General features: G+C 49.0%; 1 protein-coding gene and 1 long non-coding RNA gene across 4 annotated transcripts in view; one reads left to right on the top strand and one right to left on the bottom strand.

Moving 5' to 3' along the window:
• Positions 1-23,407, top strand: part of bcas3 (BCAS3 microtubule associated cell migration factor) — a 1,250,799-nt gene extending 1,227,392 nt beyond the window's left edge. For all 3 annotated transcript variants that reach the window (XM_072469937.1, XM_072469940.1, XM_072469936.1), the window contains one exon: positions 22,646-23,407. In XM_072469937.1, coding sequence (XP_072326038.1) covers positions 22,646-22,794 — 149 coding nt within the window. In that variant the 3' untranslated portion in view covers positions 22,795-23,407. The remainder of the gene's footprint in view (positions 1-22,645) is intronic.
• Positions 1-27,285, bottom strand: part of LOC140386983 (uncharacterized) — a 99,132-nt gene that overhangs the window by 11,586 nt on the left and 60,261 nt on the right. The gene's annotated exons all lie outside the window — the stretch shown is intronic.

Below are 27,285 nucleotides of genomic sequence, written 5' to 3'. Positions count from 1 at the left end.
ATATCACTGGGGGGAAGTGGTTCGGAGCCCTGCAGTGCAAGGGTTAGAGGCAAAATGTCGCAGGCATTGAGCTCCCCAGGGATAGTGCCTGAATCTCACATGCTTCAGTCAAATTCCTTTGCGCAGGGAGCAAAGTGATATAACTCTCATGATGTCATTGCAAAAAGAAAATTAAAATCAGCAACAATAATAAACACAAAATGTTACATGAGAATTAACTCTTCTGGGTTGATTATTTTAAAAAGGGTCCAGATGGTGGGACAGCCCACCATCCCACTCTCTAAAAATGATTCTTATGGTAAAAACTCTTCTTGAATAGGTGAGTCACATCATCATTTGGATTATACGATGCAGCTAACGTTCTGACGTGCGAATCTTAATTATAATGAATTATTTTTGTCCCATCACCTCCAGGAAACAAACCATACTTTGACATTTTGTTTACCTGCTGATGGTCAGTGTGGGGGTTCTCTGTACAGTTTAATTCTTTCTGCAGTTAAAGGAAAATTATAGTACTGCGTAAACAAAGACATGTTCACCAATTGTATTTATATTATCTTTAATATGTAAAACATTTTAGTACACATCAAGGAACGTTCCCAGAGAAAATTTGACTCTGAACCACATAAGGAACTATTAAACAGGCGACTAAAAGGTTGGTCAGAAGGGAGGTTTTGAATAGTGTGATAAAGGAGGTGAGGACAGTCGAGTGGATTAGGGAGGAAATTCCAGAGTTTAGGTCCTAGTCAGTTGAAGGCACCTGGATTGCAGAGATGGGAGCAGGCCACGGAGGGATTTGAAAACAATAACGATTTAAAATCGAGACGCTGGTGGGCCAGGAGCAAACAAGCACAGGAGTGATGGGGGAATAGGTCATCGTGTGAATTAGGATAGGGGCAACAGAGCTAACAGTGGCATTCTTAGCAACACTCTGTTCAACAAGAAATTTCAATTTGGGGCCTGATTATGTTTGATTGCTCCTTAATGGACAGTGGCCAATGTTGGTTGTGTAAAATTAAATGGCTTCATTCTGATTGAGTCTCCCCTCTTCACCAAGACCGTCATGGATTCCAGACTCACTTGAGTGCATAATTTAGGCTGATACTGCTGCACGTCACTGAGGGACATGTCGGAAATCCTGGGCTAGATTCTCCGATTCTAGGGCTATGTCCCCACACCGGCGTGGGAACGGTGGCGTTTTATGCCAGGAGAACTGCCGCAAAACGGCCCCCGATTCCCTGTTTTGCTGGGAGCTAGCAGGACGGCAGCGTAGAGCACCCGGCTCTGGCTGCTGGTACGGCCCAGAGAATTGCCGAGTCCGTGGCCGCGCGTGCGCACAGCGGCGGCCTGCAGCCCCGCGCCATGCTACATGGCGGACACAGCCCGTGGACCTGGCCTGCGAAATAGTGCCACTTCCCCTTTGGCCAGCTTGGGCACCCCAGACCACCTCTCCCCACATTGCCTCCAGCCCTGAGAAATGTCCCGTCCCCCCTGCTCGCGGACCGGCCTTCCCCCAACTGTGGCGCCGCTGGACTGAGTCCGCAGCTGCCATGCTGAGTTCCCGACAGATGAGACCAATGAGAGACCCACGCCAATCGAGATCTGGGCCAGTTGGCGGCAGAGCATCGGGGGGGCGGGCCTCAGGCAATGTCCTGAGGCCATCGATACGTGGTGAGGCGTACTCCTAGAGTACGCTGCGTTGGAGGGGGCAGAGCATCGTGGAAATGTCACCGCCCCCCGATTCTGTTGTATACTTGGATTCTCTGGCCATTTGCCAAACACGATTTCGGCAACCAGAGAATTCAGTTCCCTGTCTTTGAATGAGATGTTAAACCAGGTGGACATAAACAATTCCGCAGCATTATTTGAAGAAGAAATTTTCACCATGTCCTGGTCCACATATATCCATCAGCCGACATCACTATAAAAAGCACAACCTCTCATTGCTGTTTGTAGGTGATTGCTGCGTGCAAATTGGATGTCACATTGCCCTTCATTACAACAATGACTACATTTAAACATTTGTTGCTGTGAAGTGCTTTTGGACCTCCTAAAGTCTTCAACGGTGATATGTAGTGCAAGTTCTTTCTGTTCCCTTCCCTTGCCTCAGTTCTGCCTTGTGTTGAAGAAACTTTTCCATCATATAAAAGGCCGTCAAATACACAGGTTTAGAGATCTCCACTTAACCAAAGAGTGATCCTCCTATTGTGTGGAAAGCTGGGTTATACAGGGGAACGAGGGATAGTAAATGAAATAAATCTTGCATTTAAATAGCATCTTTCACAGTCTTGGGATGTCCCAAAGCGTTTTACAGCCAATTAAATACTTTCAAAGCAGAGTTGCTGGTGAAGGAAATGTGGCAATTAATTTTCACACAGGAATTTCCCACAAGGTAATAGCCAGATAATCTGTTTTAGTGATGCCGATTGAGGGATAGATATTGGCCTGGACACTGGGGATAACCTCTCTCCTTTTTGCAATAGTCTCCTGGAATCCTCTATAGCCACCTGAGAAAGCAGGTGGTTTAACAACTCATCCAAAAGCCTATAGTGGCCTTGGGAAAGGGGCCAGGCACTTTGTCTTTCACAGAGCCAAACTGTCCAGGCGTGTTGGTGCTTGACCTGAAAGCTGCCTCCTGGCTCAGAGTGGAGATTCAGAACTTCTTGGCACATTTGAACAGTTCTCTTTGCTGATGGTACTAATTGTGTGAAGTACCTAAGGGTGGAGGATTGGTAACAGTGCGTAATGCAATTGATTCTTTTTTTAAAACAAATTTAGAGTACCCCAATTCTTTTTTTTCCCCAATTAAGGAGAAATGTAGCATGGCCAATCCACCTTTCCTACACATCATAGAACATACAGTGCAGAAGGAGGCCATTCGGCCCATCGAGTCTGCACCGATCCATTTAAGCCCTCACTTCCACCCTATCCCCGTAACCCAATAACTCCTTCTAACCTTTTTGGACACTAAGGGCAATTTATCATGGCCAATCCACCTAACCTGCACATCTTTGGACTGTGGGAGGAAACCGGAACACCTGGAGGAAACCCACGCACACATGGGGAGAACGTGCAGACTCCGCACAGACAGTGACCCAGCAGGGAATCAAACCTGGGACCCTGGCGCTATGAAGCCACAGTGCTAACCACTATGCTACCATGCTGCCCTAAAGACCTGCCCTAAAAACATCCTTTTGGGTGTGGGGGTGAGACTCACGCAGACACGGGGAGAATGTGCAAACTCCACGTGGACAGTGAACCGGGGCCCGGATCAAACCCGGGTCCTTGGCGCCCTGAGGCAGCAGTGTTAACCACTGCGCCACCTTGTTACCTCTTAAATGCAATTGTTTCTAATGCCGTGATTTAACAGCAATGGATCAGAGTCCCGTGTCGAGCATGTTTAGTCGGGTGTCACCCGGTGATGGCAATGCCGAGAACGACCACACTATTAAATGGGACTCTGCTTCATTTCTGGTTTCGGGAGGAACGTCCCGCCAAGGCTGCACTTAGTTCCGTTACCTGCACTAACGAGCTCCGCACGCCAGTGCAGGAAGAGATCAGCGCTAGACCCCCTACCGCAGCCTCTGTACCCCACAACACCCCAATAATAATCATCTTTATTAGTGTCACACGTAGGCTTACATTAACACTGCAATGAAGTGAAAATCCCCTAGTCGCCACACTCCGGCGCCTGTTTGGGTACAGGGAGGGAGAATTCAGAATGCCCAATTCACCTAATGGGTGGTCATCGAGCCCCCCTCACCCCATCTCATAAAGGCTGGGCACCCCCGGGCCTGATCGCTGGCACAATGCCACCGTGGCACTGCCAGAGTGGCACCTGGCTGGCACTGCCAGGGTGCCCAGGTGGCAATGCCAAGGTGCCAGGCTGGCTGTGTCACAGTGCCTGGGTGGCATCGGGGGTGCCAAGGTACCACCCTGCCCAGAGCCCAACCACCAAGGGACTCCCGAGTGCCTGGGAGACCCCCCCCCCCCCCCAAGTGCCGGTATGCCTAGCCCGCGTTTGGGAAACCAGGACTAAACGGAAACCCGCTTGGGGTCTCCGAGGCAAGGCCGTTAAGACCCAGGGGCTGGGTAGATCTGGTGTAGACATATTCAAGTGTGACTAACTGCTCACTTCAATGGGTGGGATCCAGATCGTGATCATAGAATTTACAGTACAGAAGGAGGCCATTCGGCCCATCGAGTCTGCACCGGCTCTTGGAAAGAGCACCCTACCCAAGGTCAACACCTCCACCCTATCCCTACAACCCAGCAACCCCACCCAACACTAAGGGCAATTTTGGACATTAAGGGCAATTTATCATGGCCAATCCACCTAACCTGCACATCTTTGGACTGTGGGAGGAAACCGGAGCACCCGGAGGAAACCCACGCAGACACGGGGAGGATGTGCAGACTCCGCACAGACAGTGACCCAAGCCGGAATTGAACCTGGGACCCTGGAACTGTGAAGCAATTGTGCTAACCACAATGCTACCGTGCTGCCCACTAATGATGAGACCCATAAGTCATTTTTTTTAATATACGTTTAGAATGCCTAATTCTTTTTTTCACGAATTAACGGGAAATTTAGTGTGGCCAATTCACCTACCCTGCACATCTTTGGTTGTGAGGGTGAGACTCATGAAGACACGGGGAGAATGTGCAAACTCCACACACAACAGGAACCCCGGGCCGGGATCGCATTCGGGTCCTCAGCACTGTGAGGCAGCAGTGCTAACCACTGCGCCACCATGGCGCCCAAGGCCAGTAAACATGAGAGCGGTCTCTTGTTAGATTTACTGGCCTTGTTGCATCCCAAGTCGGGTGCACGGAGGCTATATTTTGCACCCTAAATCTAGATAAACATTTTTTTTTAAATTAAAGTACCCAATCCTCCCCCCCCCCCCCCCCCCAATTAAAAGACAATTTAGCGTGACCAATCCACCTACCCTGCACATCTTTGGGTTGTGGGGGGTGGGCACGCAGATACAAGTAGAATGTGCGAACTCCACACAAACAGTGAATCAGAGCCGGGATTGAACCCGGATCCTCAGCGCCGTGAGGCAGCAGTGTAAATCTAGATAAACTCAAATGATATGGCTTCACTACTGTCATGTGATATGATAAATAGATCTGTGACATATGAATGGTATTTTCATGGAGTAACAGTGGAAGTATTCAAGACATTTATTTAAGTCTCTGATTTTCCCTAGCATTCCTCAAAGCAGGCCCTCAATTTCTGTCCTGCTGTGACATTTAGCAGGGACCTATGAATAAACAGCAACCACTCCAATTACCCTGGGAAAGAGTCATACAGATCGAAGCGTTAGGTCTGAATCACTCTCCACACATGCTGACAGGCTTGCTCAGTTTTTCCAGCATTTTCCATTTTTATTCCAATTCCCTCCTGGCCAACCTCCCCTCTTCCACTTTCCCTGAGGTTCAGCTCATCCAAAACTCACACCCAGTCACATCCACCCATCACCCCTGTGCTCGCAGATCAACAGTGGCCCCTAGTTCAACAACTCAATTTTAAATTTGTCATCTTGGTGTTCAAATAATCCAAACCTTCATCTCTCCAAATCTGTCTAACCTCTTCAAACCTTCTGAGATCGCCGTGTTCCTTCAATTCTGCATCATCCCACACTTCTTTCATTCCAGCATTGCTGATCAGGCCTGGGTTGTAAGCCCTCAACCTCTTCACTCCTCTCTCATCCTTTAAGGTGCTCCTCAAAATCTAGGCCTTTGAGTGATCTTTCAGTTTGTCAACGTATTTCTTTGGCTCATTGTCACATTTCTGTTTGATTACTGTCCTGTGAAGGGCCTTGGGATGTTTTATTATGGTAAAGGTGCTACATAAATGCATGTAGTTTTTGTGATTGCCTGAAAACGACCATTGTCACCATTTGTCTGAGGCGTGGCTGCGTGGCTGTTGCCACTGATCCTCTAAATTATGGCATGACTTTGGGACAACCTGCGATGAAGTTCAGGTGCTCAGTGAAATGGTGTAGACTGTGAAGCAGTTCATCAGAAAACTAGAGTCCATAAACCAGAGATACCTCATTGAGCAGGGGGTCAGGCCAAGGCGATCAAATCGGTAGTTAATCATCGTTGGCCCTGCGTTAACACTGAGCCGTTGGATTCACTTATTGCTGGGCCTCAGCCACCAGCTCCCCTCACTCTGCTCCCACCCACACACCTCTCCCAGCTATCAAAACAAAAGCAGCACTGGGAAAAAAAATCAAATTTCCCATAAATGAGGAGATCATTTTTAACGTGAGAAAAAAAACTTGAAAATGCATAACCGTTAAATGATTTTCTGTAACCCTTACGAGAAGTGTTAAGATGGCAGTAATTAAAGGTCACGACCCCCCCATTGCAACCAGTCGACTTCAAAACATCTTTTGCCGACAAAGATTTCTGCCACTTGCAATCACCACAGATCAGTGGACTCCAAAGCCAAGCCCACTTAAATGCGGATTTGTGGGAATTTCTACAGCATTATTACTATTTAAAATAGTTGTTGAAACATACACTTGTGCTGAGAAAGGTCCTGGCCAAGAGAAAATAGAAGGAGATATTCTGGCCTATTTTTACCATGTACTTGCCTGTATAATAATAATAATCGCTTATTGTCACAAGTAGGCTTCAATGAAGTTACTGTGGTTGACTACAAGAGGTCAATATTACCGTACGATATGAGTAAACGTTCACAGGCTGAGGGATCGAGTGCAGCAGTGTTACTACAGACTGGGAAGATCCCAAGTTGAATCCCTGTTGGCATATCTGTCCCTCTACAGTGAGCCCCAGAGCCTGTGGATAGTGACTGGAAAAGTCAGCCTGACTTTCACTGTCGGTGCCCCCAACAGTCAAACAGTCTGTCCATGCTGCCTGCTTAGATTCACACATGAAGTGTGAGCTCTAATCAGCCAGTCTGATTCAGCAAAATCATTGAATCCCTACAGTGCAGAAGGAGGCCATTTGGCTCATTGAGTGTGGCACGGTGGCACAGTGGTTAGCACTGCTGCCTCACAGCTCCAGGGACACAGCTTCAATTCCAGCCTTGGGTGAAGTTTGCCCTTTCTCCCCCTTGTCTGCGTGGGTTTCCTCCGGGTGCTCCGGTTTCCTCCCAGACTCCAAAAATGTGCAGGTTAGGTGGATTGGCCATGCTAAATAACCCCTTAGTGTACAAAAGGTTAGGTGGGCTTACTGGTTAACAGGGTAGGGTGGAGGCGTGGGCTTAAGCTTAAGTAGGGTGCTCTTCCCAAGGGCTGGTGCAGACTTGATGGGTTGAATGGCCTCCTTCTGCAATGTAAGGATTCTATGACCCTCCATAAAAGCACTCGACCCAGGTCCACTCCATCACACAACCCCCGTAAACTAACCAGCACATCCCTGGACACTGTGGGACAATTTATCATGGCCAGTCCACATGGCCTGCACATCTTTCTAATAATAATCTTTCTTAGTGTCACATGTAGGCTTACATTAACACTGCAATGAAGTTACTGTGAAAATCCCCTAGTTGCCACACTCCGGTGCCTGTTTGGGTACACTGAAGGAGAATTCAGAATGTCCAATTCACCTAACAAACACGTCTTTCGGAACTTGTGGGAGGAAACTGGAGCACCCGGAGGAAACCCACACAGACACGGGGAGAACATGCAGACTCCGCACAGACAGTGACCCAAGCCGGAATCAAACCCGGGACCCTGGCGCTGTGAAGCAACAGTGCTATTCAGACTGTGGGAAGAAACCGGAGGAAATCCACGCAGACACTCTACACAGTCACCCAAGGCCAGGATTGAACCTGGATCCCTAGGCACTGTGAGGCAGCAGTGCTAACCATTGTGCCAGGGACGCAGTGGTACTGCCCGCAAATGGAAGGAAGCATGCTCGGAGGTGTAAAAGTGCAAATTGTGTGGGTCATTTTGAGTCAAAGAACTAAATAAAAATATTGAATGAATAGGCAGAAGAGTCATAGAAAGAGAACTATGAAGAGAAATTGAAGGCAGTCTGACAGGCCATTCAAAGGTGATTGAACTGGGCAAGGATTCTGAAATGAAGATTTGATTGGAGATGAAAGAGTATTCACTGGAATAAATGATGGGTGGGTATTTTATTCGTTCACGGATGTGAGAATTGCTAGCAAGTCCAGCATTTGGTACATTGTTAATTGCCCTTGAGAAAGTGTTAGCCTTCTTGCACTGCTGCTGTCTATCTGATGTAGGTACACCCACAGTGCTGTTAGGGAGAGAGTTCTAGGATTTTGATCCCATGACAGTGAAGGAACAATGATATAATTCCAGGTCAAAATGCTGTGTGCATTGGAGGAGAACTTGCGGGTGCTGATGTTTCCATGCGCCTGCTGCCCTTGTTGTTCAGGGTGGTAGATCTTGCAGGTTTGAAAGGTATTGTTGAAGGAATCTTGGCATGTTGCTGCGGTGCATCCTGTAGATGGTAGACACTGCTGCCACTGTGCATCAATAGTGGAGGGAGTGAATGCTTAAGATGATGAAGTGGATATCGATGAAGTAAACCGCTTTGCCTTGAATTATGTGGAGCTTCTTGACTGTTGGAGCGGCCCTCTTCCAGGCAAGTTGAGAGTATTCCATCACCCTCCTGACTTGTGCCTTGTGGACAGGCTTTGTGGAGTCAGGAGGTAAAACAGCTATGCAGCTATGATTATCCCCACATTGGCCAAAGAATGGCCAGAGGGTGAGCTTGCTGTCCAATTAAAGACAGCAAGTGGTCTCTTGAAGGTAGAAGGCCGATAGGACGCCTTCCAGCACGAAAGAAGCAGGAACCTGCCTTTTCAAGTTCTAAGATAGAAGCACCCTCTCTTCAACAGCCAGTGTGGAGAGAAGCCGGCAGTTGCAGCTAAAGGAGGTACCTCCAGTCAGCTACACTCTTCCCCGATGCCTCCATCTAACAACAGGTCTTTAACTGGCTGAATTGATTCCCCACTACTTCCACAAATGGCATGTCAGCCAGCAGCACAACATTCCGTACCCATCGGGAACTAAAGATTTAGCCCCACATATTTCATTATCTTTGCAGTGAAACCAAGAAATGAGGCCATAAAAACAGGAGCAGGAGTCGGTAATTCAGCCCATCAAGCCTGCTCCATTATTCAATATAATCCTTTCCGGGCTTCCATTGTTCATCCCACTGCTCCTGTCTCCGTTACTGTGATCTGTGCCATGACTGCCTGTCAATCCCTGGAATCCTTTACTGTGAGCGCCCTCAGAGGATATTAGCTCAGTATTACCTGAGTGATATACAAGGATACATTTTGCAAAGTTCCCACTTGAGGTAAGTGGAGCTGAGAGAACTGGGCAAAGAGGTCAGCACATCCCATTCAGGACACTCCTGATTTACCAGTCATTCAAATTAATTGGCCAAGCTGACTCCTGAGACTAATTCTCCAACCTGTGCTCCCTTTGATTGAGTCTGTCCACTGGGGACAGACTTTGGCACAGTTTATTTTATGATGAATGGTAGGCTTCAGTATACAAGAACTTGCATTTATATAGCAACTCTCATGATGTCGGGATACCCCAAAGCATTTCACAAGCAATGGAGCACTTTTGAAGTACAGTCATTGTTGTAATGTAGAAAGCAGTGCAGCTAATTTAGCACAGAGAGCTCCCAATAAACGCAAGAACATGATACCCAGATAGTAGTGTTGGTTGAAGGAGCAGCACAGTGGTTAGCACTGCTGCTTCACAGCGCTGAGGACCCGGGTTCGATCCCGGCCCCAGGTCACTGTCCATGTAGAGTTTGCACATTCTCCCTGTGTCCACGTGTGTCTTACCCGCACAACCCAAAGATGCACTGATAGGTGATTTGGCCACATTAAATTGCCCCTTAATTTGAAAAAAAAGTAGTGTTGCTTGAAGAAAGAATATTGGTCCTGTAACAATGGGGGGAAAGTCCCCTATTGTTCTTTGAAATAATGCCATAGCCTTAATAATAATAATCGTTTATTGTCACAAGTCGGCTTCAATGAAGTTACTGTGAAAAGCCCCTAGTCGCCATATTCCGGCACCTGTTCGGAGGGGCTGGAATTGAACTTTGCTGCTGTCTTGTTCTGCATTACAAGCCAGCTGTTTAACCCACTGTGCTAAACCAATGTTTCATCTGAAAGAAAGTATCTTCAACAGTGTAGCAGCCCCTCTATACTGTACTCGAGGGTCAGCCGAGATTTTGTGCTTTAGTCTCTGGAGTGGAGTACTTCATACAAAAGCTTATGAGCACTTAAAAATGCCAGATTCAATGTCTGTCATGTTTTTATTTAAGACCTTGGGCACGATCTAACCGAATTGCAGCAGAGTCCTGTGTTGAGGGTGTTTAGCGGGTGTTTCCCGGCACTCACAGCGCCAAGAAAGACCTATCGCTATCGAACGGGACTTTGTTACAATCTGGGGTCAAGGCTAGACTTAGTCCCATTTCCTGCACTGAGGGGCTTCGCTCGCGAGAACTTCTCAGAGCTGGAGGAGATTGGGACACCATTTTAAATGCCATCCTGATCTCTCGACCTCTGGATCCCCCAAAGCCCCAACTCACCTATAAGGGAGTCCTTGGGGCTGCCCCGTACCCCACCTCAGGGTGCCCCGGGCCCGATCCCCAGCATGGGTGGAATTGCCAGCCTGGGACCACCCCTGCCAGTGCCACCTGGGCACCTTGGCAGTGCCTGGCTGGCACCCAGTAGAATTGCCAGGGTGCAAAGCTGGCAGTTCCAGAGTGCCAGGCTGGCAGCTCCAAGGTGCACAGCTGACACCAGAGTACCAGGGTGCCACCCTGCCCAAGGAGGCAACCACCTCAGGGCCACCAATTCACCACTGGCCGACAACCCCAAGTGCCATTCCATCTGGTCTCCGTTTGTGGGGACAAGCACTGAACAGTGCCCACCTGAGGTCTCTGAGGCGAAGGGGTTCGATCCCAGGGCCTCAGTAGACAAGGCGAGCTGCATTGCAGAGTGAGACAGCTATGCAGGTTTGCCAAATACTGATTATAAAGCCCCGGCTGCTACGTGTCTGAGACCAGCTAACACAACACAGAAGCGTTAAAGACTGCACGATTTCCTGTTCTAAAGGCTCAGTACCATTGTGAACATTACCAGCAGGAAAACCAAGGGGTGTTTCAATGTAGCTGATGATGCCAAGCAGTTGAATCATCAAATCTCATCAATCCATTTTCTGTTCTTAATGCAAGACCCACTTTGCCACAACAAAATCCTATTTCCCCAATAGACATGTGGGATGGGTGGACATTCGGGCTCACTCTGCACTTCACAAAAGACAGGCCATAATCCTGACCTCAGATAGTTTCCCATTATGACAACCCAAATATTCCCAATCACCACATCAGCCACTCTTTGTGGAGTCTCCAGAATGAGATTGTCAATTGACTCACTAATTATTGTATTGCTCATTTCCAAAGACTTCCCAAAATGTGTTCCGTGTAGGATTCTCACAGCTAACAGTTTGCAACCATAATCCCAGCAGTCCATGTCGATTCAGTGTAGCTTCCCAGAGGTGCAAGGGATAGTGTATTAGCCAAATGTGCTGCTCACTCACTGGTGGTAAATATGTTCCTCCCACCCTTTGTCTGGGAAACTGGCCATCTCACTGTGTTGTCAACTGAGAATGGGCCACTCACCCTTCCTCCCACACCAGGGAGGCCAGATGGACAGGAGACTCCCGGAGGGGAAGAGATGGGGGAGGGAGTGGGTCATGGAAATAAAAAAGCCAGAAATCGCACAAACCATGGATTCCAAATTCAGGAGCCGACTGCAGCAGGGAAACGGCACTGGGTCTGATTGCAGCTCTGGCCTATGTTTATTTTTCAATTGGATGCTGTGCAGCAAATGCTGAGACAGGAGACATATAACCAGAGACAGCTGCTCCAGCGCCAGATGAAGATGAAAAATCAGACAGGATAAGTTGAGTATTAGTGTGGGATAGTTCATTAGTGTCAATGCACAATTAAATTAGGGCCTTCACTTCCTGAATTCAGCAGGAGACAGAGAAGGGGGTTGGGGGTGGGTCACTAAACTGAGAAGTATGTTTCTGATAGAAGACCGAGAGAAAAGAGGGTGAAACGAGATTGTGTTTGTAGGTTTTATTCTCTCTCAGCTTTCATTTCACCTCTCCCTAAAGGTATTGACTGTGACTGGCAGACAATCCCACAACATTATCCATGTCCGGGTCCCTTGCCCAAGAGGCATTTTATCTTGTGGTTAAATTTAGGATGAAGCTCTCATGATGTTTTCCCAGAATGTGCTAACTGGAAAGAGTTTTGGAAGCAGACTCAATGGTAACTTTCAAAAGAAAATTACAGGCGGTTAAAATGAAGGTGTTGCCGCGATTTCTGTTTATTTTTCAATGCCTGCCGATTTTCCTGCCAACGGCTTTTTTCAGAGAGATTGAGAAAAGGATTACTTCGTTCATATGGGGAGGGAAGGTGGCCAGAGTTAGAAAGGTGCTGCTACAGAGGGGAAGGCAGGCAGGGGGTTTGGGTCTTACGAACCTGATGTATTACTACTGGGCAGCGAATGTGGAGGAGGTGCGGAGCTGGGTCAGAGGGGTTGATTCCCAGTGGGTCAAAATGGAGGAGAGTTTGTGCAGGGGGTCGGGATTACAAAGAACAACAAAGAACAAAGAAATGTACAGCACAGGAACAGGCCCTTCGGCCCTCCAAGCCCGCGCCGACCATGCTGCCCGACAAAACTACAATCTTCTACACTTCCTGGGTCCGTATCCTTCTATTCCCATCCTATTCATATATTTGTCAAGATGCCCCTTAAATGTCCCTATCGTCCCTGCTTCCACTACCTCCTCCGGTAGCGAGTTCCAGGCACCCACTACCCTCTGCGTAAAAAACTTGCCTCGTACATCTACTCTAAACCTTGCCCCTCTCACCTTAAACCTATGCCCCCTAGTAATTGACCCCTCTACCCTGGGGAAAAGCCTCTGACTATCCACTCTGTCTATGCCCCTCATAATTTTGTATACCTCTATCAGGTCTCCCCTCAACCTCCTTCGTTCCAGTGAGAACAAACCGAGTTTATTCAACCGCTCCTCATAGCTAATGCCCTCCATACCAGGCAACATTCTGGTAAATCTCTTCTGCACCCTCTCTAAAGCCTCCACATCCTTCTGGTAGTGTGGCGACCAGAATTGAACACTATACTCCAAGTGTGGCCTAACTAAGGTTCTATACAGCTGCAACATGACTTGTCAATTCTTATACTCAATGACCCGGCCAATGAAGGCAAGCATGCCGTATGCCTTCTTGACTACCTTCTCCACCTGTGTTGCCCCTTTCAATGACCTGTGGACCTGTACTCCTAGATCTCTTTGACTTTCAATACTCTTGAGGGTTCTACCATTCACTGTATATTCCCTACCTGCATTAGACCTTCCAAAATGCATTACCTCACATTTGTCCGGATTAAACTCCATCTGCCATCTCTCCGCCCAAGTCTCCAGACAATCTAAATCCTGCTGTATCCTCCGACAGTCCTCATCGCTATCCGCAATTCCACCAACCTTTGTGTCGTCTGCAAACTTACTAATCAGACCAGTTACATTTTCCTCCAAATCATTTATATATACTACAAAGAGCATAGGTCCCAGCACTGATCCCTGTGGAACACCACTGGTCACAGCCCTCCAATTAGAAAAGCATCCCTCCATTGCTACTCTCTGCCTTCTATGGCCTAGCCAGTTCTGTATCCACCTTGCCAGCTCACCCCTGATCCTGTGTGACTTCACCTTTTGTACTAGTCTACCATGAGGGACCTTGTCAAAGGCCTTACTGAAGTCCATATAGACAACATCTACAGCCCTACCTGCATCAATCATCTTAGTGACCTCCTCGAAAAACTCTGTCAAGTTAGTGAGACACGACCTCCCCTTCACAAAACCGTGCTGCCTCTCACTAATACGTCCATTTGCTTCCAAATGGGAGTAGATCCTGTCTCGAAGAATTCTCTCCAGTAATTTCCCTACCACTGAAGTAACGCTCACCGGCCTGTAGTTCCCGGGATTATCCTTGCTACCCTTCTTAAACAGAGGAACAACATTGGCTATTCTCCAGTCCTCCGGGACATCCCCTGAAGACAGCGAGGAGCCAAAGATTTCTGTCAAGGCCTCAGCAATTTCCTCTCCAGCCTCCTTCAGTATTCTGGGGTAGATCCCATCAGGCCCTGGGGACTTATCTACCTTAATATTTTTTAAGACACCCAACACCTCGTCTTTTTGGATCACAATGTGACCTAGGCTATCTACACCCCCTTCTCCAGACTCAACATCTACCAATTCCTTCTCTTTGGTGAATACTGAGGCAAAGTATTCATTTAGTACCTCGCCCATTTCCTCTGGCTCCACACATAGATTCCCTTGCCTATCCTTCAGTGGGCCAACCCTTTCCCTGGCTACCCTCTTGCTTTTTATGTACTTGTAAAAAGCCTTGGGATTTTCCTTAACCCTATTTGCCAATGACTTTTCGTGACCCCTTCTAGCCCTCCTGACTCCTTGCTTAAGTTCCTTCCTACTTTCCTTATATTCCACGCAGGCTTCGTCTGTTCCCAGTCTTTTAGCCCTGACAAATGCCTCCTTTTTCTTTTTGACGAGGCCTACAATATCACTCGTCATCCAAGGTTCCCGAAAATTGCCGTATTTATCTTTCTTCCTCACAGGAACATGCCGGTCCTGTATTCCTTTCAACTGCCACTTGAAAGCCTCCCACATGTCAGATGTTGATTTGCCCTCAAACATCCGCCCCCAATCTATGTTCTTCTGTTCCCGCCTAATATTGTTATAATTAGCCTTCCCCCAATTTAGCACATTCATCGTCGGACCACTCTTATCCTTGTCCACCAGTACTTTAAAACTTACTGAATTGTGGTCACTGTTACCGAAATGCTCCCCTACTGAAACATCTACCACCTGGCCGGGCTCATTCCCCAATACCAGGTCCAGTACCGCCCCTTCCCTAGTTGGACTGTCTACATATTGTTTTAAGAAGCCCTCCTGGATGCTCCTTACAAACTCCGCCCCGTCTAAGCCCCTGGCACTAAGTGAGTCCCAGTCAATATTGGGGAAGTTGAAGTCTCCCATCACCACAACCCTGTTGTTTTTACTCTTTTCCAAAATCTGTCTACCTATCTGCTCCTCTATCTCCCGCTGGCTGTTGGGAGGCCTGTAGTATACCCCCAACATTGTGACTGCACCCTTCTTATTCCTGATCTCTACCCATATAGCCTCACTGCCCTCTGAGGTGTCCTCTCGCAGTACAGCTGTGATATTCTCCCGAACAAGTAGCGCAACTCCACCTCCCCTTTTACATTCCCCTCTATCCCGCCTGAAACATCTAAATCCTGGAACGTTTATCTGCCAATCCTGCCCTTCCCTCAACCAGGTCTCTGTAATGGCAACAACATCATAGTTCCAAGTACTAATCCAAGCTCTAAGTTCATCTGCCTTACCCGTAATGCTCCTTGCATTAAAACATATGCACTTCAGGCCACCAGACCCGCTGTGTTCAGCAACTTCTCCCTGTCTGCTCTGCCTCAGAGCCACACTGTCCCTATTCCCTAGTTCTCCCTCAATGCTCTCACCTTCTGACCTATTGCTCCCGTGCCCACCCCCCTGCCATACTAGTTTAAACCCTCCCGTGTGACACTAGCAAACCTCGCGGCCAGGATATTTATGCCTCTCCGGTTTAGATGCAACCCGTCCTTCTTATACAGGTCACACCTGCCCCGGAAGAGCTCCCAGTGGTCCAGATAATGGAAACCCTCCCTCCTACACCAGCTGTTTAGCCACGTGTTTAGCTGCTCTATCTTCCTATTTCTAGCCTCACTGGCACATGGCACAGGGAGTAATCCCGAGATTACAACCCTAGAGGTCCTGTCTTTTAACTTTCTGCCTAGCTCCCTGAACTCCTGCTGCAGGACCTCATGCCCCTTCCTGCCTATGTCGTTAGTACCAATATGTACAACGACCTCTGCCTGTTTGCCCTCCCCCTTCAGGATGCCCTCTACCCGTTCGGAGACATCCTGGACCCTGGCACCAGGGAGGCAACATACCATCCTGGAGTCTCTTTCACGTCCACAGAAGCGCCTATCTGTGCCCCTGACTATAGAGTCCCCTATTACTATTACTCTTCTGCGCTTTGACCCTCCCTTCTGAACATCAGAGCCAGCCGTGGTGCCACTGCTCTGGCTGCTGCTGTTTTCCCCTGATAAGCTATCCCCCCCGACAGTATCCAAAGGGGTATATCTGTTCGAGAGGGGGACAACCACAGGGGATTCCTGCACTGACTGCCTGCCCTTTCTGGTGGTCACCCATTTCTCTGCCTGCACCTTGGGTGTGACCACATTTACATAACTGTGATCTATGACGCTTTCCGCCACCTGCATGCTCCTAAGTGCATCCAATTGCTGCTCCAACCGAACCATGTGGTCTGTGAGGAGCTCCAGTTGGGTGCACTTTCTGCAGATGAAGCCATCCGGGACGCTGGAAGCCTCCCGGACCTGCCACATCTCACAGTCAGAGCACAGCATCCCTCTAACTGACATTGCGTCAATTAATTAAAATTAAAATTAAAATTTGTCTTTTTTTTTTAAATGTCAAAGTTACTGTCAACTATCTGTTTCCTAGCACTAGGTTTCTAATAGAAATGCGATAGCTAACTATAATACTCTCCGATCTCTGGCTTAGATATCCCTCTAAATTATAATTAAGTTATTATGTTTAATTAATTACCAAATACTAGCCACAACTTTTCTGTGATGTCACTTCAGTTTCCCCCCGACACACACAATTTGAAAAAAGGTATAAAAGTAAAAATAAGTAAAAATCACTTACTTACCTTCTTACCTTCTGAGTGTCTTAGATGTTCTCAGGTTCTCTCGCTGACAGAGACTGCTCCTCCACCTCCGAACCTTGACCTGCACAATGCTAATAATATAATAATATAATATGGCACTTACCTCACACCAATGGGTCTTATTATTAGGTTAGAGGAGGAGGGCGGGTGGGAGACACTACACGTGTAGTGTCTTGGGTTTCCTCTCCACCAGAATTTATTGGTTGGGGGGGGGGACTTCCCAGAGGTCCGCGGGTCGAACTTCCGGTTCCCGCCTTATATAAAAACAAATAAAACAGAAAAGAACAGACACGGGACCAGGTAAGGGTTTTTTAATTCACTACTCACCTCCCAGAAGGCCCCTGCGCACCGCTGCCGCCGAAATCCAAAGGGCTGCCCCTGTAAAGGTAAGAGTTTTTAAATTCACTACTCACCTCCCAGAAGGCCCCTGCGCACTGCTGCCGCCGAAATCCAAAGGGCTGCTCCTGTAAAGGTAAGAGTTTTTAAATTCACTACTCACCTCCCAGAAGGCCCCTGCGCACCGCTGCCGCCGAAATCCAAAGGGCTGCTCCTGTAAAGGTAAGAGTTTTTAAATTCACTACTCACCTCCCAGCACTAGGTGAAAGCACTAGCAACAGCGCCGCTCCCGATAGCCCCGGGGAAGTATTCAGGGAGTCAGGTAATAATAGCCTCATTGAGAATTTGGAGGCAGTTTCGCCAACACTTCGGGTTGGGGGCAGGGTCAAGGGAAATCCCAATTCAGGGGGAACCACAGATTTGAGCCAGGGAGGTGGGATGGAAATTTCCGGAAATGTGAGGAGAAGGGGATTTAGACGCTAAAAGATTTGTTTCTTAGGGGTCAGTTTGCAGGATTGAAGGAGCTGGAAGTGAAGCATGGGCTGGAGCAGGGGGAAATGTTTAGATGCATGCAGGTTCGAGATTTTGCCAGAAAGGAGATACAGTGCTTCCCGGTGGAGCTGGCCTCCACATTGCTGGAGGAGGTGCTGACGACAGGGGGACTTGAGAAGGGGGTAGTGTCAGCGGTTTACGGAGCTATTTTGGAAGAGGAGAAGGCACCTCTGGAAGGGATCAAAGCAAAGTGGGAGGAAGAGTTGGGAGAGGATATGGAGAAGGGGTTCTGGTGTGAGGTGCTCCGGAGAGTGAATGCCTCCACCTCGTACGCGAGGTTGGGGCTGATACAGCTGAAGGTGGTATACAGAGCACACCTCACGAGGGCGAGGATGAGCCGATTCTTTGGAGGAGTAGAAATGTGTGTGAACGTTGCGGGAGGGGGGCCCACTAATCATATTCATATGTTTTGATCCTGTCCAAAGCTAGAGGATTACTGGAAGGAGGTTTTTTGTTTAATTTCTAAAGCGGTGCACGTGAAACTGGACCCGGGCCCCCGGGAGGCCATATTCGGGGTGTCGGACTAGCCAGGGTTGGAATAGGATGCGGAGGCAGATGTTGTAGCCTTTGCCTCGTTGATCGGCCGAAGGCGGATCCTGATTGGATGGAGAGCAACCTCTCCACCCTGTGCCCTGGTGTGGCGGGGGGACTTGTTGGAATACTTGACTCTTGAGAAGGTTAAGTTTGAACTGAGGGGAAGGATGGAGAGGTTCGACAATTCATGGGCATTATTCATCATGCACTTTCAAGAACTGGATAACATCGAACATTAGTTTGGAGGGGGGGGGGGTGGATGGGAGGGTTGAGGGAGGGGGGCTGTGTGTGTTAATAGTGACTATGGGTGATTCCTGATTCCTTTTTGCTATTTGTTTATGTGAACATGCGGGCTAATGTTTGGGGTTTGGTGGGAGGATGGGATCATTGTTTTGATATGGGGATTGACATATTTGTTAGTGATTATTGTTTGTTGTTGGTGGGTGTAAATTTGGGAAAAAATGTGAAAAAGGGAGAGAATAAGAAATATTTTTTTTTTAAACTTTCAAAAGGAAATTGGATAAAACGTAAAAGGTAAAACATGTGCAGGGATATGGGCAAAGAGCAGGGTGAATAGGACTAATTGGACGGCGAGCGCTTAAATGATGGGTCGAGTGGCTCTCGTATGCTGTATTTTGTTTTTGGTTTTTTAATAGATTTAGTGTACCCAACTCATTTTTTTACAATTAAGGGGCAATTTAGCATGTTCAATCCACCTAGCTTGCACATCTTTGGGTTGTGGGGGCGAAACCCACGCAAACACGAGGAGAATGTGCAAACTCCACACGGACAGTGACCCAGAGCCGGGATCGAACCTGGGACCTCGGCGCCGTGAGGCAGCAGTGCTAACCACTGCGCCACCGTGCTGCCCTCTTCTATGCTGTATTATTGCATTGTCACAAGCCAGACTCTATAAAGAACAGTCCAACTTCACCATCCCTCTCTCAGCAAACTCATGCTTTAGTCATCTCTGGATGATGAAGCTAGTTTTGTGTCAAACAATTTGCAGTTTTAAGCTTTGGATCAGAATCCACAGGAATTTGGTTGAAACTGCCCAAAGCCGCTTCATGTAGGACTCTTTCCACCTGGTAACCAGGAGACTTAGAGCCCTGTAGTAGAACAGTCACTCTGAATTTGTTTCACGCACTCACATCTGACCTCAGGATGGGCAGGGGTTGGGCCTACCTTGTCAGCGTAGGCATGGACTCCTCAAAGAAAGGTAACTTATTTTTTACTCGTGGTACAGTCAGCATACCTCTAAAGAGCATCAGTAGGGCCCTTCTTACCAGGAGAGTCAGGGCCTGACTATCCCTCACTTTCCATCATACAATAAACCCCCTCCCCTGCCCAGATGGCATCAGACCCCAGGCTTTTTGCCTTGTGTTGGGTGGGATGTACATGCTATGGATTTTGGAATGAATGGACCTATCTCCGACTCTATTTCCTCTTACAGGGTTAACATTAGAGGCCAATGGCAGGTTAGACACCAGCAGAAGTAGTGAGATTGTAGCATTTATATATTTTTCTCCCTGACTGTCAGGACTCACCTCCAGATCCACTAACTATGGGGTAACATCCAGAAATCAGGGACATGTGCATGAGCTCCAAACAGAGAATTTTCCAACTCTGCACCACCAACCTAGAGTATCATGGAGGGGGGACAAAACTAAAGGACACGGTTTAAGAATACGAGGTCTGATTTAAGATAGAGATGATGCGTTTATTTTCTCTCTCCGGGGGTCTTTAGTCTTCATCTCACTTTATTAGAATATCCTTCTGTTCCTTTCTCCTCATGTATTGATCTAACTTCCCCTTAAATGCATCTATGCTATTCATCTCAATCATTAATTGTGGTAGCGATTTTGTCAGTCACATCAGTCTCTGAGTCAAGGCATTTCTGCTGAAATCACAATTGGATATGATTGCCTAAATGTCCGGACTTTTACCGCATACTGATGGGTGATACATTGGCAGCTGGTGTCAGAAAGTGGCTCATTTGGTACCTGAGATGACAGGCTGAGGGACAATATGACAGGTAAAAAGAATATCAAGGCAGTCTCAAAACATGGCAGCACGGTGGTGCAGTGGTTAGCACTGCTGCCTCACAGCGCTGCGGACCCGGGTTCAATCCCGGCCCTGGGGCGCGATTCTCCGACCCCCCACCGGGGCGGAGAATTGTTGGGGGCCGGCGTGAATCCTGCCCCCGCCGTGTCCCGAATTCGGCGGCGGCGGGAATCGCGCCGCGCTGGTCGGCGGGCCCACCCCCGGTGATTCTCCAGTCCGCGATGGGCCGAAGTCCCGCCGCTGTCAACCCACGCCAGCCGGCGTGGATTGAACCACCTTTCGAACGGTGGAACAAGGCGGCGCGGGTGGGCTCCGTGGTCCTGGGGGGGAGCGCGGGGCGATCTGGCCCCGGGGGGTGCCCCCACGGTGGCCTGGCCCGCGATCGGGGCCCACCGATCCACGGGCGGGCCTGTGCCGTGGGGGCACTCTTTTCCTTCCACCTTCGCCATGGTCTTCACTATGGCGGAGGCGGAAGAGACCCCCTCCACTGCGCATGCGCGGGGATGCCGTGATGCGGCCGCTGACGCTCCCGTGCATGCGTCGCACGGCAAAGTCATTTCCGCGCCAGCTGGCGGGGCGCCAAAGGCCTTTCCCGCCAGCCGGCGGGGCAGAAATCACTCCGGCGCGGGCCTAGCCCCTCAAGGTGAGGGCTCAGCCCCTCAAGATGCGGAGAATTACGCACCTTTGGGGCGGCGCGATGCCGGACTGATTCGCTACGTTTTTGGCGCCGGTCGGCGGACATCCTGCCGATTGCGGAGAATCCCGCCCCTGGTCACTGTCCATTTGGAGTTTGCACATTCTCCCTGTGTCTGCGTGGGGTTCACCCCCTCAACCCAAAGATATGCAGGGCAGGTGGATTGGCCACACTAAATTGCCTCTTAATTGGAAATATTTGAAAATATAAATTGTTTTTAAATCAAAAAAAATGGCAGTCTCAAATAAAGGAGTTTGCTGGCACAGTGGTAGTGATTGGCTGTGACAGAGGGTCAGTCCCTGTGATCCCACCAAATGCCAAGTCATTGACCGCAGCCCAACGTTTGTTGGCATATGTGTCTTCTGCATCTTGTGCCCACAGCATTAATCAGGCCAAGGATGTTACTTAGCTGGTGTGAAACACCCAGTGAGTTGTGAGTAGAATGTCTGATACACTCCGGGCAGCTCCCAGGATTGCCTCTGCCGTCTGGGAGCAGTATGTGGCAGTGGAGAAGCTTAAAGAGGATCCTTCTCCATGGAAGAAATATCAGGCTCCCCACTCAATGGCATCTGGGTGACAGAGATGCATTAGTGTGAACCCAGAAATACACCACCTGCCCCCTCCACATTTCCTGGATCAGGAAACAGTGCCTGCAGTATGCAGGAATACTAAATAGATTAAACATTCAGTTCAGTAATCAAAAGCAAACTTCAAGCATAGTTTCCAGATGTTGCCTCTTATTGAGAGATTTTTAGCCAAGGCAGTGAGTCACAGAGTGGGGTGTAAAGCACCCCTCGATATAATTTTTTCTCTCAGTACTCGTTTAATGGGAGTCCTTCCTGCAGTTTTCAGCGAAGAATGTACTTCCAGTACCCAATGACTCAGTGTGTAATTACACAGTCCAGTGTGGGACTGAGTCTCACAGGCCTGGTTCAGTCCATGGCCTTTACTGAGTTAGCTGATTCAGCTGGGTGACACATCCTAATTGGTTGCTGTTCTGCATTTCATCGCAGTGGTGGGGGGAAATCAGCCAGGGGTCCTGTTCCTGAATGAGACTTTCTAGCCCTCCCAGTTCGATAGAAACCCCCCCCCGTAGTGCTATTTCAAAGAAGGGCAAGAGAGTTCTCCTCAGCGTATTGCCCTGTATTTATTCCTCAAGCAACATCACGAAACAACAGATTATCGTTTATCATGTTGTTGTAGTTGGATCTTGCTGTGTTCAGCCTGCCTACCCTGTTTCCTAGGTTACAACAGTCACTACAATTCAAAAAGTATTTAATTCGTTGTTAAGCTTCAGAGGCTTTCGGAGCTGTTAAAGGCTCTATCTAATTGCAAGCTTTTTCTTCTTTTCGTCTTCTTACCTGGAAAATGGCTGCTTGGGAGCGAAACAAGTGGGTGGCAGTTATTTGCGAAACTGTATCCCCGAGGTGATTCTCCACCTCAGGAAAGGGAAAGTTAGCAAAGAAAACCAGAGGGTAAAATTGCCAGGGAGGGTTTGGTTTCCTGTTGATCTGCAATGCCCCCGATGGCTGAATGGCTTCTCTCGTGTTTCTCTTACAGAACTCCAGCGTGAAGGAAGTATCGAGACCTTGAGCAACAGCTCCGGCTCCACCAGCGGAAGCATCCCACGCAACTTCGAGGGTTACCGCTCACCACTGCCCACCAATGAAAACCAGCCCCTCAGCCTTTTCCCCACAAGTTTCAACTAAACCCCCTCTCCCCCGCCCCACCCCCTACCTCTCACTAAGATCGGAGCCAGTAACCTTTTTGTTTTTGCACAAGATTGACTGCAGCCAATAATGGAATATCGAACATGATCTCACTCTTCCCCCTCCAGTAACGTCCAGAGTGAGAGACTGTCATCTGTGGGGGGGGGCGCATTCATATGCTTTATCCTATAGCTTCCAGTTTTTGCAGACTTGTGAAATGTGGCTATGCCCTTTGGGATTTCTGATTCTCCAGGGTTGACAAATCCGCCCTGAATCCCCACCAATTTCACACACTGACAAACAGAAGGCCTCAAAGCTGCTGTATCAGGGTCGTCCTGACATCGACTTCATTTCTTGTTTGTTTCTGTTTAAGAATTTAAGCATGTTGCAATGCCACAGTTGTTTCATTCCTGAGGTCAGGAGAGCAGCTGTGTGCGTGAGCAGTTTCTTTTTGTTGCCTTATCGTGGCTCACTTGGGAGCCTTAAAGAGATACCATTTTGGTTTGCTTGAGAATCTGCTGTTATCTCAAAAGTTCTTGTCCCTTCTGTGATTCCATCATTATTAAAGAGCACAGGGTCGGGACTACCCGTCCATCCCCTTTACTTCCCTAAAGCTGTGAGCGCTGTTGGCCCCTTTGACAAAAATGGGATGGTGGGGAGCAGAGACGGCCAGGGATGGTTCAGGGCTAGTGGGTGTATTCTTGAAAGAATGAGAATCACAGGAGTGAACTGAATTAAGTGCAGGCGTCGGTGGATTTAGTTCCCAGGCTCCGAAGCCTCCGTGCTCCCACTCACCAGGTTCCAAATTATTGGAAAGAAATTGAACAGGAATTGTAGAGCTGAGGTTGCTGATGTGACTGAGCATCAATGGGAAGGTTCCCAAAAATCCCTTCAAGTACTTGCAGTACCAGTGGGTAAAATTTATTTTTACCTTGTCTCTCTTTGTCCACCTAGTTTTGAGCCTCTTCTTTTGAAGTGCTGACTCTCTCGAGACTTATGGTTCCATGGGAATACCCCAGTTACCAATTTTATTGAAAGGGATTGTTAATTCAGCTTTTGAGGAGGGTTTAGTGCAAAACCGGATCCCTCCTTCAACTGATAACCACACAAACCTCTTTCCTGAAGCAAGGAGGAACTCAGCTGTGGTTTTTCATCTCCCTAATCCTGGATGGAGCAGAATTTAACTGGGGCTATCTCAGACTGAGAATAAAACTCTGACTTCCCATTTCTGCTGTGTCCCACACCAAGCCCACTTTATTTAAACATAAATTTGTAATTGCTCAGAATTAACAAACCTGTATCAGAATCTGCAGTGCAAAGAGGTTTGTGTTTGGAGATATTTATTATTCTGCTCAAACTAATTCCTTCTGTGAAGAAAAGGGTTCTGAAAGATCTACCCCTCTGCCATGGCGCTTTTCGCAAGCTGGAAGTTTGGCAGTGCCCCACTACCAGCGCTTCGGAATACTGCCTAAACAGCTTTGGCATTGGTGGACAGAGAGTGAGTCATCTTCCCATCTTTCCCATTCAATCCCAAGAGAAATCTAAGAAAGCACCATGTGAGGAGTTCAACAAACAAAACCCATATACTTCCAGACCCTGGTATAAAAACCTTGATACATTGACATCAGAATGCAATATTACAGCATCAAGTTCTGGCACAGTGGCACTATGTTGTCTGGCTATGATACACCCTGGCTATGCCACCCAAGCTCTGCCCACCATGCCTCCTGCTGAAAGAATTTTTGTTTTAAATTAGGAATAGATTATTGAAAGCAAAATAGGACAGCTCCATTAAAAAAATGTATATGTAGGAAGTGCGAATCATTGGAAAAATAAGCATTTAATGTCCATCCCTCAAGAAGGTGGTGGGGAGTTGACTCCTTTAACCATTGCCGTCCATATGGTGTAGGTACGCCCATAGTTAGGGATTGAGTTCCTTTATGTAACCTTTGTGCATTCCTGCCATTGAGTTCCGTGTTGTGTGCCAGCGTCCCCAGCCCCAGCCTTCTTGGCAACGCTATGCAGCCCAAGAAGCCATTGCCCCATTTCACAACAATACTGACTTTGGAATGCCCCCATGGAAGTGACGTTATTTTGCCGTGCCACAGATTGTAGGTCAAGATGGTCGATGTGTGGGCGATTGACTGGAGCCTGTGTGCATCAGTCACTGAAATCCTGTCTGAGTCCGGAACCACCAATATAATCAGCAGCCATTGGTTTTCTCACTTGGGCTTAGCGGCTGCCTCAAGAACAGGCCAAGCAACCACAACACACAGGCCACAAACAGAAACACAGTCATTTGCTGCATGAGTCATCTCTAAAAATGTTGGTCTGGGTAAGGAGCATTTCTGAGGCTCACAGCGGACAAAAAGGTCGTTGAACTTTAACAAATTTTATTGTTTTTTTAAAATTCATCTTTTTTGACCGATTTCTCCCTTCCTCTCCTGAAACTGTTGAAATATTTCATTGGAGTACAGGCCCCTCACACACTGACTCTCGCTGGGGTATGGGTCCCACACACACTGACTCTCACTGGGGTACGGGTCCCACACACACTGACTCTCACTGGGGTACGGGTCCCACACACACTGACTCTCACTGGGGTACGGGTCCCACACACACTGACTCTCACTGGGATACGGGTTCCAAACACACTGACTCTCACTGGGGTACGGGACCCACACACACTGACTCTCACTGGGGTACGGGTCCCACACACACTGACTCTCACTGGGGTACGGGTCCCACACACACTGACTCTCACTGGGGTACGGGTCCCACACACACTGACTCTCACTGGGATACGGGTTCCAAACACACTGACTCTCACTGGGGTACGGGTTCCAAACACACTGACTCTCACTGGGGTACGGGTTCCAAACACACTGACTCTCACTGGGGTACGGGTCCCACACACACTGACCCTCACTGGGGTACGGGTCCCACACACATTGACTCTCACTGGGGTACGGGTCCCACACACACTGACTCTCACTGGGGTACGGGTCCCACACACACTGACTCTCACTGGGGTACGGATCCCCCACACACTGACCCTCACTGGGGTACGGGTCACACACACACTGACTCTCACTGGGGTACGGGTCCCTCACACACTGACTCTCACTGGGGTACGGGTTCCACACACACTGACCCTCACTGGGGTACGGGTCCCACACACACTGACTCTCACTGGGGTACGGGTCCCACACACACTGATTCTCACTGGGGTACAGTTGCACACACACTGACTCTCACTGGAGTACGGGTCCCACACACACTGACCCTCACTGGGGTACGGGTACCACACACACTGACTCTCACTGGGGTACGGGTTCCACACACACTGTCTCTCACTGGGGTAAAGGTCCCACACACACTGACCCTCACTGGGGTACGGGTCCCACACATACTGACCCTCACTGGGGTACGGGTCCCACACACACTGACTCTCACTGGAGTACGGGTCCCACACACACTGACTCTCACTGGAGTACGGGTTCCACACACACTGACTCTCACTCGGGTACGGGTCCCACACACACTGACTCTCACTGGGGTGCGGGTCCCACACACACTGACTCTCACTGGGGTATGGGTCCCACACACACTGACTCTCACTGGGGTACGGGTCCCCCACACACTGACTCTCACCTGGGTACAGTTCCACACACACTGACTCTCACTGGGGTACGGGTCCCACACAAACTGACTCTCACTGGGGTGCGGGTCCCACACACACTGACTCTCACTGGGGTACGGGTCCCACACACACTGACTCTCAATGGGGTATGGGTTCCACACACACTGACTCTCACTGGGGTACGGGTCCCACACACACTGACTCTCACTGGGGTACGGGTCCCACACACACTGACTCTCACTGGGGTACGGGTCCCACACACACTGACTCTCACTGGGGTACGGGTCCCACACACACTGACTCTCACTGGGATACGGGTTCCAAACACACTGACTCTCACTGGGGTACGGGACCCACACACACTGACTCTCACTGGGGTACGGGTCCCACACACACTGACTCTCACTGGGGTACGGGTCCCACACACACTGACTCTCACTGGGGTACGGGTCCCACACACACTGACTCTCACTGGGATACGGGTTCCAAACACACTGACTCTCACTGGGGTACGGGTTCCAAACACACTGACTCTCACTGGGGTACGGGTTCCAAACACACTGACTCTCACTGGGGTACGGGTCCCACACACACTGACCCTCACTGGGGTACGGGTCCCACACACATTGACTCTCACTGGGGTACGGGTCCCACACACACTGACTCTCACTGGGGTACGGGTCCCACACACACTGACTCTCACTGGGGTACGGATCCCCCACACACTGACCCTCACTGGGGTACGGGTCACACACACACTGACTCTCACTGGGGTACGGGTCCCTCACACACTGACTCTCACTGGGGTACGGGTTCCACACACACTGACCCTCACTGGGGTACGGGTC

The sequence above is a fragment of the Scyliorhinus torazame genome, chromosome 12 (assembly GCF_047496885.1).
Source record: "Scyliorhinus torazame isolate Kashiwa2021f chromosome 12, sScyTor2.1, whole genome shotgun sequence".
Classification (NCBI taxonomy): Eukaryota; Metazoa; Chordata; class Chondrichthyes; order Carcharhiniformes; family Scyliorhinidae; genus Scyliorhinus; species Scyliorhinus torazame.
This window is presented reverse-complemented; position numbering and strand designations above follow the sequence as displayed.